Raw genomic sequence first — 15,020 nt, 5'->3', positions numbered from 1 at the left:
TTTACAATTAACAGCCACTTCAAAATGGCAAAAACAGAGACCTTACAATTGTTTTTTTTCTTGTCATTGTATAATTCGATTTTCCTTTGTTTTTCTTTATTTCATTGCATTTTTGAGAAAAGCTCGATACATGCTTCGGCGTGAAAAGGGCTTGCCATTGCCAGCCTCATATCCCTATCCCTATCCGGTCCGGTCTATAGGTATACGAGTATAACATTACCATTAGGTAGAGTTATACCTATTGAGCCGGTAAGCCTTTCTTTTCCGGCCTCTGTAGTAATGTATACTACATATTATTTACTCTTAATGATAAACTGTAAGTCTATATACAACTAGGGAACAAATCAAATTATTTTATGTTTTTTTTTTATTTGTTTTGTTATTTTTCGATTCCCGCCTCGGCCACCGGTGGACTTGGTCACTTTTTATTTAGTGTATGATATCTATTTCAGTTTGTAAGTCTATAATTATGTCTACTTATAGAAATAGCTAAGAAAGTTCAAAGGTCATATAGTTATTTATACCTGAATACGGAAGGTGCCCCTATCTATTAATTATTCTGCTTCTAATGGAACCACACGAATATCGATAGAAGTATCAGGTAGACATTTATTTCTGTACTTCAGAAGTATTTATAACGATGCCTCTTTTGTTCTTAAGCCTGGCCCAAGTTTTTATTTTTATTTTACCTGATAACGGGTAAAATATGGTTATGATTTCAGTTTGCTTTTGTGGCCTTGTCAATCAATATATACCTTATCATTCTTGTAGTCAACATAAAGTATTAATATTGTATTTGATGTAATGTTTAATGACCTTCGTTACATTCGGGATAAGTTTTCTATAATATTTGAAAACGCAAAGATCGATACCGGAATTTAAACAGTATTTGCCATTGTATCAGTGACATTATTGGTCCAGAAATGTAACTTTTGACAGTTGACAGGTCAAATCCGTAACAGATTCATAACAAGAAATAATATCAAAATCGGGCTCCTGATTTATGTCTATGTTGAGTGGGAAGAGTTAACATTCGGAAGTTTTTAGAAAGAAGTATTAAACGCCTATTTCGTTTAACGATCTCAACGTAGCTCACGTAACCAACAAGAAAAAAATACTGACTGCCTATTATTATGTTGAAAAGTAACGCAATATTTTTTTTGCATGTCTATTGTCGTTAAATTTTATAATATAGTATTGAATATGCTATACGTTTACAATTTGCACTCTCCTTTTATATTCAGATTTTACTTAAATAACCACTGTCAACCTATCACAGCTGATTTACTTTGGAAATTTTGCATATAACAAAATTAAAGATGGGATATCTAAAGGTTGCTAAAATGCATTTGGACCAAATTTTTCATAAATGTTTAGAATGTATAGATTATTAATTATGGGCTATGGGTGCTTCAAAAGTTGCACCTGAGGTATATAACTACATTATCAATTTGGCAACTTATGTTTCCATCGAAAACGGTAACAGGGGTAAGTTTGTTACTATATATAACTACATGCCGCTAATTTTCAGTGGTTGAGGAAAGGATATATAATGAATGAAAAAAACATTATATAGTCTCTTTACACTGCGAAATTTTTCTATATACGGGGAAAAACTATTCTCTACTAGATTTCGATTTGTAACTGATGATCTGATGACGCATTAGCCTAAGAGTGGAAATTACTGTTGGTATACCTGTTAAAATTATTTAATCTGTGTTTTAGCTCCAGTTTGCTGTGAATACAGTCCAAAGCTGCAAGAACCTTGACAGGAACAAGGTAAGAAAATACTTTTTCCCCTTACTAGCTCGGGAAGCCGTCTTTTATCCTTTAAAACAAGCGGGGAAAAACGCATTTTATCCACTAGTGGGGAAAGTAATTTGACCTTGGATGGAGCGTGTTTATGTAGGTTGACAGATAACAAAACGTAAAACGCTCATAATAATGGTTCGTTCGATATTAATTATCATTAAATAAATGGTTTGAGAATCTAATAAAAAATACCAGATTTAGCTTTATTTAATGATTTTAAGTCATAAACCTTAAAATTCCATAATAAACGTTTGTTTTTTAATAATTATTTTAAATATAATTCTGAACGCACAAGTTAAGTCGATGCAATTTCAAAATGCATAATTGACATTTCATACGTCAGAAATGTCAACATTGACAACAAAAAATTTACTTTAAAACTTCTCACGTAAAAGTATGTACAGAATTTCGAGAGTTTTATGTTATAATATCGTAAAAAATGAGTGATTCCAGTTGATGAAGATGATCTAACGCCTGTGGATGTTGCACTTTCCTCACTATAGTGAGGGGAAAAGTTTTGTGTTACACACGGGTGCAAATGTATTTTACTTCTCGTGTGTTAAAACACTCGCGGGTAAAATACAACTTTGCACCCTTGTATAACAAATAACTATATTTACATTAATTGGCAGTATTCAAAATCACCGACCCTAAACAGGGAATTGGGCGATTGCCATACGAGTACCATGAGACCTTGGATGTTGTTCCGATCGCTTACCGAGCTTTTGACGTTTAAACGTGCCTTTTTATAGTTTTTCGTAAATAATTCGTAAACGGAGTAATTCCCACACTAAGTGGTGTAAGTCGGTGGCGTAAATATTTCATAAAATAATTTGATTTGTTCCCTAGTTGGTGTAACTCCCCTCAATTTAATTTGAAAAATTAATATAATCTAACCCCTCCCCCGACCCTTTAAATTTACCCCCTTAAATTTGCCATGTGATCGTCTAGTTAAGAGTAGGACCCCTCGAAGTGCACCGCGGTGCTCCAAATTCTTTAATAAGTATCAGCTATACTTTGGACTCTGGATTTATTTGAATAATACCTAGATTTTAAGGAACAAATATTTATAGTACTAAAATAATTTAATACGTTGCAAAAAAAATGAAGAATATTTTATTAAATTACAGAAATAGTGAATTCAACTAGTTTTATGGTGTGGTATAAATGTTATTACTAAGAATAATAAAATATTTTTTGGTAAAATCCTGCTACACCTATTAAGCTTTCGGGATAACATAGAAGCAGCACTCCAGGGATAAGCGCATTTACACCCTAGTATTTTAAGATTAAATATAATTAACTATCACATACTAAACGAAGTGTGATCTGTTCACATGTGCTACTTCGTATGCTTGATGCAGGTCTGAAAGCTCTTACTCCGATCAGCAATAGCAATCGGAACACCTAACCTGCCTCTTTAGCCGGACGGGCTGTGACCAACGCTTCGCCACCTAAGCATTCTTAGATGATCTGATGAAAGAAGCGCCAAGTATCATCAGCCAATCAAATTCTATTTTATGTTCAAAAACTAGGGATACTAATCCTACTTGCATTTCCCAGAACTGAAAGTATAGACTGTATTTCTAGTCTTTTGATATACAAACGAAGTACTAAGTTTATTTGTTACCAATTTTTATAAGACTAAGAATATCAAGACAAGTGTCATTCAACTTAAAGTACCCTTTAGACATGGTCTTGCCTAATACAGGTTCCCTAAAAAAACCATTCTTCAATTATTCTATCTCAGTATAGTCTGTGTTCATAAATCCAGCTTGATATTTAAGAATTTATTTTGTAAATACCTTGGAAACCCGAATGAAATACCCATTATCTCGTCTCTAGTCCAGAAAACCAGAAATTTAATTGCTAAAAATATAATAAGATTTTATAAATACTTTATAAAAACAGATACATTAAAAGATTGGGAGATTTAGACAACAATTTGAAGTCTTTAAAAGTGAAATATATACAAACAATCAGTTATTTAGACTAAACCTTATAGGAGCCCTAATTCCCTATAAATAGTGTGTGATTTTAACACCTACCCTTTGACCGTAATCTAGTATATCCAGAGCACAAATCGTTCTTACCATCGACCTAGTGCTTTTTTTGGAATATACACAAGTGTTTTCCCTATGAGATTCTGTACAATTCGGGCAGGCGAAACCGAAAGTGCAACCTACAGTCCAGTGTAGTGTGTGGCTCCCCCTCCTACGCCCGCGGGCAAATGTTTACGAGTGGCCACGTGGCCAGGTAGTGCAAAACATGCAGTGTGGATTATCTCAAGAACCGCTTTATCGACCTTTAGCGAACCATTTTTAATAATCTGTAATTATTGTTATTTATAATAAAAATACAATCATATTACAATGTATGGGCTTCTGTGAGTTTTTGCCAAATATATTCCATCATACCTTAATTTTTTGTCCAGCGTTTATTGCTATTCTTCACTCGCTTCGTACTACAATGCCACAATTGTATTTATACGTTCATAAGCTGTTTTACGAGTATGCTCATTAGAATGTCATCTTACCAAAAACATACTTTTTGAAACTCTTTTCTATTTGAGGTAGCCAGGAAAACTTTCTACTCCAAGCACCGAAAGTTGTTTTTATATGGGAGGCATTTTTTTGTTAAAAAGTCAAATTCACCAAAGTTAAAACACTTTAGATCAGAACTATCTCAATCTGAACACAATCAGAGAAATGTTAGGTATTGTGAAAAAAAAAAAATTAATAAGGTATAATTCGGTTTGTATAATTAAAAATAATAAAATATCTTTAACTGAAAAATTTGGTAAAGACTGTCAGAAGACCGTGGACAAAAAAAATTGGTACTGTGGAATATATAATGCTCCAAGTCAGAGACAACCTAACTTTATATTATGTTTCTAATTTTATTATGTTGTTTGATAACCACAAATTATTAAGAGAAAAGCACTGCTTGAAAATGTACATTCATTTAATAGATTTACCACATCAGGCGTGGTAGGGCCCGGGTTTCATTGTGTACAGTCTTTATTTCATTCCTATTTCATTTAAAAAGAAGTCTACACACAAGGCATCTTTTTAAATGGAATTGGATTAATAGGAATGAAGTAGAATAAGTTTCTGAGTGTTAGAAACTTAGTCTTATTTTTACTCGTGTCTTATATTTACCCCACCTTACCCTAGGTAGAATTTCTTTGCAGATGTATGTAGCTAGGTATGTACCAGGGACTGGACAACCCTTTCCGCGATAAAACCTTTTCAATGGGCGACACTTAAACACGACTAACACATTGAAAGACTTTCCCTTTTGAACTGCAAACCCATTCATACCCTTACCTTTGACTAACCCTTACCGAAAAGCTAACCAAAAATAAGGCTAGCTCTTAATAAGGGTTACCCTTATCTTTAAGCGCTTTTTATAAAGGTTTCCCTTTGCGTGAAAGAGACAGGATTAGTATATATCTACGGTAGTGTATGAAAAGGAAAAAAAATACGTGCCTAGTCAAAGAACGCCGCCGTTGCCGCCGACGGTCGCTCGGATTCGAAGTAATGTGTGCTTTATGAACAAGGTAGACGACTTAAATTAGCACGCTTATATGTTAAAAGGGAAGCCCTTTATAAGGCTAACCCTTATAAGCAATATGCAAGGTGTTGGTGAGCGGATGATAAGGGTTTTGTAAGGGTATTTGGGCTACCGATTACTCAAATGTGGTAGCTTTATATAAGGGTTTTTAAAACCAAAACAAAGGGTTTCGTCTGGCAAAGGGTATGGTGAGTTAAGCCTTATGCAATACCCTTATAAAACCCCGATAAGGGATAGCGGGCCGGTCCCTGGATGTACTATGTACCGAACAGAAACTGGTAAATATCAAAAGCTTATAAGCCTTGGCCTCCGTTTGATACGCTACCATACGACGCGTATAGCATCATTGCATCACTTTCAATAGTAATGTTGCCTTCTTTTATGCAACGTCAGCCAGAGACAAGGACTTATTCTAGTTTATCTGAGTTAAATGCTGGCACCGCCGCCGCCGTTATGGGAACGTAGTGCCTTGGTGCGACAATTTGGCTCCTTCCGAAACAATGGCAGGCTCATCGCTCCACCGAGCCCGCGGGTAGGACACATTACATTTGTTACGGCCTGACAATTAAATTAAACCTTACTTGCATTACAATGTCTGACGAACAACGTTTTTATTTATTTATTATCTCATTTAAATAAATCGGATATATTATTTAAATTAAAACATCGATGTTTAGAGTCGATGTTGATGTTGTCTTATAGTTGGATACATTTATTTACATACAAGATATATACAGTGGTACTACGTAAACGAAATTAATAACTAGCTTAAATCTAAAATAGGCCCTTGAGGCATTGTACCAAGGATGCTGGCGGCATTTCCCCGCTGTATCGCAATGCTGATACGTTGTGCGAGAAAGCCGCCAGCTCTTCGGTCACCAGTTACGTCAACCAGACGCTTCGCGATTTCTGCAAACAACTTATGCGCGCTGGGACCCCATGGACCTAGAGTTTCAACTCCAAATGGAACGAAATGATACTCTCTACCGAGGCTCTTATATTTATTACGTTTTAAAATTTCGGCGCTTTCCGCCGCTCCGCCCGCTTTTACATTAGTCCGTTGGAGGTGGGACGGTGCCAGTGTGTCTACGCAGGTAGCATCCCACACCAACATCCGTCCCAAGCTCCAAGGAACCAAGGACATCCCATCGGGCCTCTTGCCATCATCTCTGATAATGCCAGTCGGCTCAAGAAGAGCGGGTACATTGATGGTGGCAAGAGACCGACGGATTATGTCATTAAGCGACGCATGTCTTGAAAAACGGCCGGCACTTTTTTGACAAGATAATCCATGGTGTCCCAGTCGGTCCACGTCCGTGCCACAAGAGCATATGTGTGGCGTACACACCGAAACCCCGAGTCGCAAACCAGTCGCCAGTCTAAGGGAGGCCGGATCCAAGAAAGTACCAGTATTAGGCGAAGGATGGGCATGTAGCCAGTAACCCGCTTCCCGGGCTCCGACCGCCAAAAGCCTCGCGCGGTCTGGACCTGTACAGTTGTTTAGGAGAATATTGTAAGTTAAATCACAGTAAACATTATCCCAACTCCTTTGTGAATTTGGGTTGTCTGGAAATTGTTTTCCCGGGCAAGCAATTTTAAAAGCATTTTTGGCGTCCTCAAAGCCCGCAATCTCACAGTTTGTGGGCAAAGCCCTTAAAATATTTCCTATGAGACCAGACGTGCTATGAGTGGACGCCAAAAAGGCTGGGGAAGCCACACTGGAAATTTTGCGAATTCCTAAACCTCCAAACCGAATAGGGAGGGACGCTTGAGACCAGGAAGGCTCACTTAGCTGAATGTTTAGAATAGTCTCTAAACTAATTTTGATCAAATCATCTAAAGGCGACAATAAATTTTGATGTATTTTGTTGTCTTTATATCACTTTAAGTTCTATAGTCAAATCCACCAAATTGTCAGTGTGCACCGCTTGATGTGATGATTTGTTTCACGTTAGCAGACAACAATTTATTATTAAATTAGGTATTTCTGTTACAACCGTACGTACCCAACCCTTGGTTTGCCAATAAAAAGGAACCACACGTTAGAAACAAAACAGCCTAGGATCAAGGAGGGAACAGTGACTCGGAAAAAAATTGCCGGGTACAGTGGCTCACTCAACCTAATTCCAAATTCCAACATGAAAGAGGCTATTTGCTTCCCTGATAATAATCATAATCATTTTTTATTCATAAAACCAGTCATTGGCTAATGGGACGCAACTCAACCCTCTCAGTGGACAATAAACTACTCCTATACAACGAAATCATTAAACCCACTTGGACCTATGGGATCCAGCTATGGGCAACTGCTAGCGACAGTAACATAATGTGCCTTCAAAGAGCTCAGACCGCCATCCTTCGTGTGATTGCCAACGCTCCCTGGTTCACTCGAAACGATGAAGTGCACGACTATCTCAACATGACCACCGTAAAGGAAGAGATCAGAAAAATCACTAAGAATTATATTGAGCGCCTGGCAAGGGATCCCAATTCACTGGCTTCAAAATTACTGGACAAGACTGAAACAGTACAAAGACTCAAAAGGAAGCACATCGTGCAAAACGAAAGCAGTGGGACGATGGTCTCCAAAACCCAAAAAATATATTTAATACAGAAACACTGATTATAGTCGTTACCGACTGATGGCAGTTCAAACCAGAACAAAAAAAAACCAGTTTAAAACCGTTGTTCAAATACAGAAGAAACATTCAGTAATTCACACAAATTCAAATGGACGAGCAATGGCTATCCTAACACGTAAGGGTGCTACAGTGTATAGCGATATTTGGGCGACTGAGCCACTGTTCCCGCCTTGACCCTACACCAAAATTAGTAATTGATAAATCTCCGTTATAAAATGTGAATTATATTTATATGTTATAATAAATTATTAATAATTAAGATATTTGGAAATAAATCAATGCAAAAAATACAATGTATCCACACATCTGCACACGTATTTCCACGCGGAGGGCGCAGCATCGCTGAGAATCTTGTTTACTGCTACGCACCGGTTCTCTTTCTCCTTGAAAAGCTCACTCTCCTGGAGATAGTTTCGTAAATATACGAGCTGTTTCAATCGTACCTAGTCGTACTTAAATAAATATTATAGGACATTATTACACAAATTGACTTAGCTAAGTCCCACGGCAAGCTCAAAGCTTGTGTTGTAGGTACTTAGACAAAGACATATAATGTATAAATACTAAAATACATACCTACATAATACCCATGATTCGGGAACAAATACTTAAGTTCAGATATTTTTCGAAATACTCAATGAGTTCGGCTAATTTTTCCCCCTCATCTAGCTCTGAAAGCCGTCTTTAACCCTTTAAAACAAGCGGGTAAAAATGCATTTTATCCACTAGTGGGGAAAGCAATTTGACCTTGGAGCGTGTTCAAGTTTAAGTAGCTTTTGACGGATAACAAAACGTAAAACGCTCATAATAATGGTTCGTTCGATATTAATTATTCTTAATAGAATTTAATAAAAAATACCAAATTTAACTTTGTTTAATGATTTTAAGTAATAAACCTTAAAATTCCATAAGAAACATTTGTTTTTTCTTATGATGTTAAATATATAGTTGGTCAAACCAAATTGACAGTAAATAAGAAGGAAAAAAAAACTATACTCATCCTTTATTTTAGGTGCTAGTACTAGTGTAAGACAAAGATAGTATGATTTTCTCTGTCTATGTTTGAAATGAGACAGTCCTGTGACAAACTATAATTCTGAACGCACAAGTTGAGTCGATGCAATTTCAAAACGCATCGTCCGTCAAAATCGTCGTCGTCGTCGTTTCAAAATTTTACATTATGTTATACTATATTGATGACGATTATAATGTGTACAAATAAACTTATTTTTTATGAGCTGTTTTTTTGCATGTTGCACTTTTCTCGCTATAGTGAGGTGAACGTTTTGTGTTACACAAATGTATTTTACTTCTTATGTGTTGAAACACTCTCTACGCTCAGGATTTTATTTTAGAATCATCAACTATAGAATCCTTTCGCTCGCTCGTGTTTCAATTCCACACTCGCGGGTAAAATACAACTTTGCACCCTTGTATAACAAATAACTATTATTTAGTACAGAGCACTGAGATGACGTCAATTTATGACCGTTCCTTATGGCCTTTATCAACTTTCGTTTTGTTTACTGATTCTTAGTCCAGTTTTAATTTGGGTTCGCTGCTGTCCGGACATTTATTATTTAATTAGTTTACTTTAAAATCTCGAAACGATTTGGCATAGGTTTAATATAAAGTATTTATGAATTGTATGTGGATTGTATAACGTTAAGTTTATTTTACCTCTGAAATGCCTACTTGTCTCTTCTTATACAGGGTGTCCTTAGCCATTGGATAAACCCTGAAATCCCACGTAGGGTTACTTCTCAGGAATGCTATTGCTGTAACGTTCATATTTTTTTTGATTAGAACAAAAGATAAAAAAAAAAAATTTCAAACAAAAGTTATTTCCAATAATCGACAACAAAAAGAAACATGCTGTATTCATTGGCAGTGCTTTTGACAATTTGTTCGAAAATGTGTGGCAATGATGACATTTGTCAATAGTCAGAATCTTAGTAGTGTCATAAATAAAAAAGGTAATCAAAAAGGTCGAAGAAGGTTTCATACTATTTATTACCTCAGGAGCTACTACTAACACAGGCTGCTCCAAAGTAAAAATCGTAATTTGTTAATTTCTTTTTAACCGCTACACCGGTTGTTATGATACTTTGTATACTGGTTCTAAATACCCTAATGCATGTATCCTGTATACAGACTTTACCTTTACCGTACCGTAATGGCACGACCGAGACGCACTGCACTGACATCATTTAGATATAAATTTTTTTTGTAGGTAGGAAACGATATTAAAGGTATTTAAAGTTCAGTAGCTACTCGTCACTTCCTCGAGTTAAATTATGTTTCTGGCCAAAATCTGCCGAAAAAAGTTTTTAATTTTTACGTCAGAATGTAAGTTAGAATTGGCCTCTTATTCTGTGCTATAAGTGGGCACATATTCATATTGCATATTCTGCTGTTGGTATAAGGGGGGAGCTTTAGAGCTGTAAACAATGCGATAATAATGTGTCTAAGTTGATAAGGCTGCGCTGACGCCGATTAGCGCCGTCCGGTTCAGATAACATTATGCGGAACGCTGATGCGAATTATTTCATTACACGAATGCAATTTGCATGCATATTTCGTTCTCTCAGATCGAGATCTCGATCGAGACACCTATCGATTCTTTTCTTACATTTATTTTTCCTTGATGACGTTTTTGTTCTGTTTAATCGCTAAATCTTCCGGTGCAAGTTTCGTGCGGTGCGCCACATCTTTTGTTCCTTTCTAAGTTCCTGGCTTTACCCCCCTCTCAAAAAATTAATATAAAGAGATCCCATTTTTATTTTATACTATTTGTTAACTTTGAAGTAACTTCTTCTCGCCAGCGTCCATTCTGGAATGAAAATTCGCTTTTTATTCTAAATCTACATAATCTGTGTACGTAATAAATAGAACATAAAGTATAATGAACATGTGCAATAATAGCATGTAATCTTGTTGAGTGGTGTGGTCTGGCCAGCATCCCGGTATACCCGCCCGACTAAAACAGCCTTAAAACTAAGCGGCACAAATTCATGCGATGGTGGCACTAAATAGCACCTGAAAATGATGACTTTGTGCAATTATTAAATCTTATTACCATGCCGTGGTCGGGCCAGGATCCATAACGCGGTTAAATATAGTAAATTCAAATCCTGAATATCCCCTATCCTGGGGTTGGGTAATCTTAGAGTTGGTACCTACCTAGACCATATTTTCATAGTGCGTAGATTTAGAGTAAAAGACGAATTTTTCCAAAATAGAATATTTTTCAAGGTGGAGACAATTCATCGAAGGTTCCCAAACGTGAAATAAAAAGAAGTCTCTATAATACATTACTGTTCACGAATGTTCTCGAGATTTCAACCTTTGTTCTGTCTCGATTGTGTTAATTTATTTAATAAGGAAAAACGTAACTATATACCTAGCCTCACATAATCTTTATTATCGAGTTTTTTTGTGTATTTAATAAGAATGAAAGTCTGAAATCAAAACAGTTTTGACTTTGTTTTGTTGTTATGAGTCGGGTAAAGTTTTCTAAAGTTGATTTAAGAGGAAAGGGGCCGGCCGCTTCTCCATACAAACGTAGTCCCCATTTTTCTATCTGGATATTGACATAATGGAAAATATTTTTATATAATTTGATGTATAATAACCATAGCTTGACCCTACGTTTGACTTTTTTCGATTTTTCGAGTACTGTAAAAAATAGGAGCGTACAACAGATTTCATACAAATATTTAAATACTCCTATCTCTTATAATAATAAAAAATTCGAAAAAAAAAACAAAAGTAGAGGCATAGTACACAATAGTGGGCACAATAATGTTAATATCCAGAGAGAATAATTTGGACTACGTTTGTATGAAAAGGCGATTTCGCACAAGTTTTCCACTTTCGTCTTAAGGTGCAGTGAGTTCAGCAGGTCTTCTCCCAACGCAGTTCGCTGAGCACTGAGCGGACGGCCGTGCGTACGTTATTTTTAGTTTTATAAATAAACAACAAAAAAAGTAATCGATAAGTTCGAGATTAAAAACAACATTACGCATTTTTAGAAGGAATTTTCAAGTTAATAGCTTTTGTGCGAAAATTGTTATACATTTTTAATGGTGCGATTTAGACCTATGCTCGTGATTTTTTCAATCGAACGAAATTTTTTCAGGTTTCGAATCGATGAAGTTACTAGAGAACAGCCTCAAGATGCCTATTTATATTCTTTGGCAACCGTGTAGCCGTGACATAAAAAAGCGCTACGATCTTTCAAAAACTCTGCTGGCTGAACCCACGACAGCTCAGCAGAGCCCGGTGTCGATTTTGGAGCAAAAATGTAAAATTGATAGATTTAGTCGTTGAAATTATACACGTTTTGTTACGTAATATCTAAATAACAAGTATTGGTTTCTAATAGCACGTCTTCTCATCTTGCCTTTTAATAATGAGGTCGCGAGCGTGCATCGCTGGTAATATATGAAGAGAAGGGGCAGTTTTTAAAAATGTATCAAAAAATTATGGTGGTAAATTATACAAATTAATGTATAAGAATAGTTTCAGCAAATGTTGTAGATTGTTTAAGTATCAAAATTACATCGAAAATAAGTAGATTTTCGGAGAAATTGTCACTTGTTTTGAGGTCCTTTGTGGCGAAAATTGAATTCGTTTAACTTTGATTTCCTCGAACTCTAAGTCATATAACAAAAATGTAATCTTATAAAGTTCAAGTACAGAATATGTGTAATACAAATTTACCATTTTTAGCAGTGCAAACTTAAAGAAATTTACAAATAAGAGCGACAAAATCAGTGCTTTACGCGCGTTTACCTAAACGTCCATCAGAAAAAAAGTCATTAGTAATTTTGTGTCTGTTTTCAAAAAAATGATCTGATAAAAGGCAAGATAAGAAGACGTGCTAATAGAAACCAGTACTTGTTATTTCAATTAGGTAACAAAAGGTGTACAATTTCACAGACTAAATCTATCAATTTTACATTTTTGCGACTAAAACCGACACCGGCCTCTTAAAAACAATACTTACGAGCCCAAACAGTGTTTTATAAAGAGTCGCTATGGCATCTTTGGTCTCCATCACCAGGTCAGCTTGCATGTGTAAACATGCAACATTTTAACTATAATCGGGAACTAATTCTAAAATATAGCTCTAAATAAACTGAAAAAATTGTAAAAAGTGAATAACTTAATCGCTACATACGACCTTTATTTAGTCAGTTTTGGATCTTGTAGATTATTATTTAAGTCCTGAAAGAGGGCAGTTCTCAGAAGTTCACCTACTTATACTATAAAGTTCTAATACTGTAGTCGCTGTAAGTTAAGAAGTCAATTTTGACAGTTATGCATTGACCCTTATATTTACCCTTATATTACCCTTATATTTACTTAAAGACCTACCGTTTAACTGATAGCCTGTGTCATAATATATATACATATAAGGGTCAATTCATAACTGTCAAAATTGACTTCTTAGCTGCGTTAGATTATTATTTTTAACTTGGTAATTTCAATAATGTCATTATATTCGTCGTTCCGAAAAAAAGCCGATTTGAAGGAGCTATATATATATATAGGTATCATTTGAAAATGCTCCACTGTAAAACTAATAAACGCAAAATGTATGCAAAACTCCCATTGTAAGTGTGGCCAAGTCGACGATATTATTAGTACAGTGATAAATGTTCCTATCGCCAAACGAGTTCCGTTTGCACACATGTAGATAGTTCAAGAGATATAGTCTAACCTAACCTTAAATTATAACCGGTTTTACATGGACGGTGTCATGGCGGCGAGATTTGAATACGCGAAGTTTTAGCTTACCATGCTGCGCCGGAGTGAAGTATATCGCGAAGAGATCATCGACGGAGGAAGTGGAGGTGACGGTCGCGGGGTGCGGGGGGTGCGCGTAGGGCTGCGGCTGCGCCAGCGGCGGCGCGGGCCCGCCGTAGTGCAGCCCGCTCGGGCCCGCCTCCACCAGCAGCTGCATCTGTGAGATGTCCACGAACTCGTCGCCGTCGCCGCGCCCCAGCTCCTCGTCCTCGGGCCGACGCATCGCGATCACCGAGAGCATCGCACGCGCGCATCCCCGCTTGCCTCACAACACAACATGCACTCGCGCGCACTCACTCACCACCGACACTTGCCGGCATCAACTCGCACGACACTTCACTAATATATTATCTCTACCTACGTCCTAATGAAATTGACGCAATCACAGAACATTTAGGAAACTACGAATATGCGGCACGATAATCACTTAGTCAGAATCTACAGGTAAATGAACACAGATTTCGCAGTGAGAGAGAGTCGTCGTCAACGCCACATCCTCGACTGAGGCGTGATCGCGGTGAGGGCGTGCTGCCGCCCCCGGAGCGCCGGCCGGTCGTCGGCTGCGAGCCCTGTTCAATGGACAGCCACCCGGTCGAGGTCGGCGTTCATTCACGACGGCTGCGTTAATGGCGAGCGGGCCAGGCGCCCTCGCTCAGCCGTCGTCGCCCACGTGCGCAGAAATGGCGCGGCGTCGCGACGATGAAGGGAGGCGCGCGAAAAGCGCGCGGCGCACAAGTGTAGTGATGGTTGAGCACCGGCGGCGGCGCGTGGGTGCCGGCACGTGGGCGCGGAGGCTCGCCGCGTCGGCTGATCGTGCGCGTGTGACGTAGCGCCATGCTGCCAGTAGCTGACGCGACTGCTTCATACTACAACGAGGCAACTTCACTACTGAAAAAGTTGCATACAAAGTGTACTAGCAGTTTAAATTAACTTTTTTTCCGTAGAATGAATCATAGTCCGCATTCGCGCGCTAGGCGGCCGGCGCGCGGTTGTTTTTGGTCACGCCGTAATTAGACGAGCCCGTGACGTCGAGCTCACTGGTCTAAATATTTTCAGCATTACGTAGAGCGAACGGATAAATCATCTAAAAATACTCACCTGGTCATAGCTACGTAACGATTCTCTATTACTACATAAGATATATTTAGCACAACGGAAAATAAAAATTAAATATTT

At 37.5% G+C, this 15,020-nt stretch overlaps 1 protein-coding gene across 1 annotated transcript in view; it reads right to left on the bottom strand.

Annotated features, from left to right (window-relative positions):
* The window catches only part of LOC134744628 (early growth response protein 3), a 66,521-nt gene extending 51,944 nt beyond the window's left edge, over window positions 1–14,577 (bottom strand). Inside the window, exon 1 of the mRNA XM_063678512.1 lies at window positions 13,836–14,577. Coding sequence (XP_063534582.1) covers window positions 13,836–14,085 — 250 coding nt within the window. The 5' untranslated portion in view covers window positions 14,086–14,577. The remainder of the gene's footprint in view (window positions 1–13,835) is intronic.
* Window positions 14,578–15,020: the final 443 nt, after the last annotated feature.

Source organism: Cydia strobilella, chromosome 10 (assembly GCF_947568885.1).
Source record: "Cydia strobilella chromosome 10, ilCydStro3.1, whole genome shotgun sequence".
Classification (NCBI taxonomy): domain Eukaryota; kingdom Metazoa; phylum Arthropoda; class Insecta; order Lepidoptera; family Tortricidae; genus Cydia; species Cydia strobilella.
This window is presented reverse-complemented; position numbering and strand designations above follow the sequence as displayed.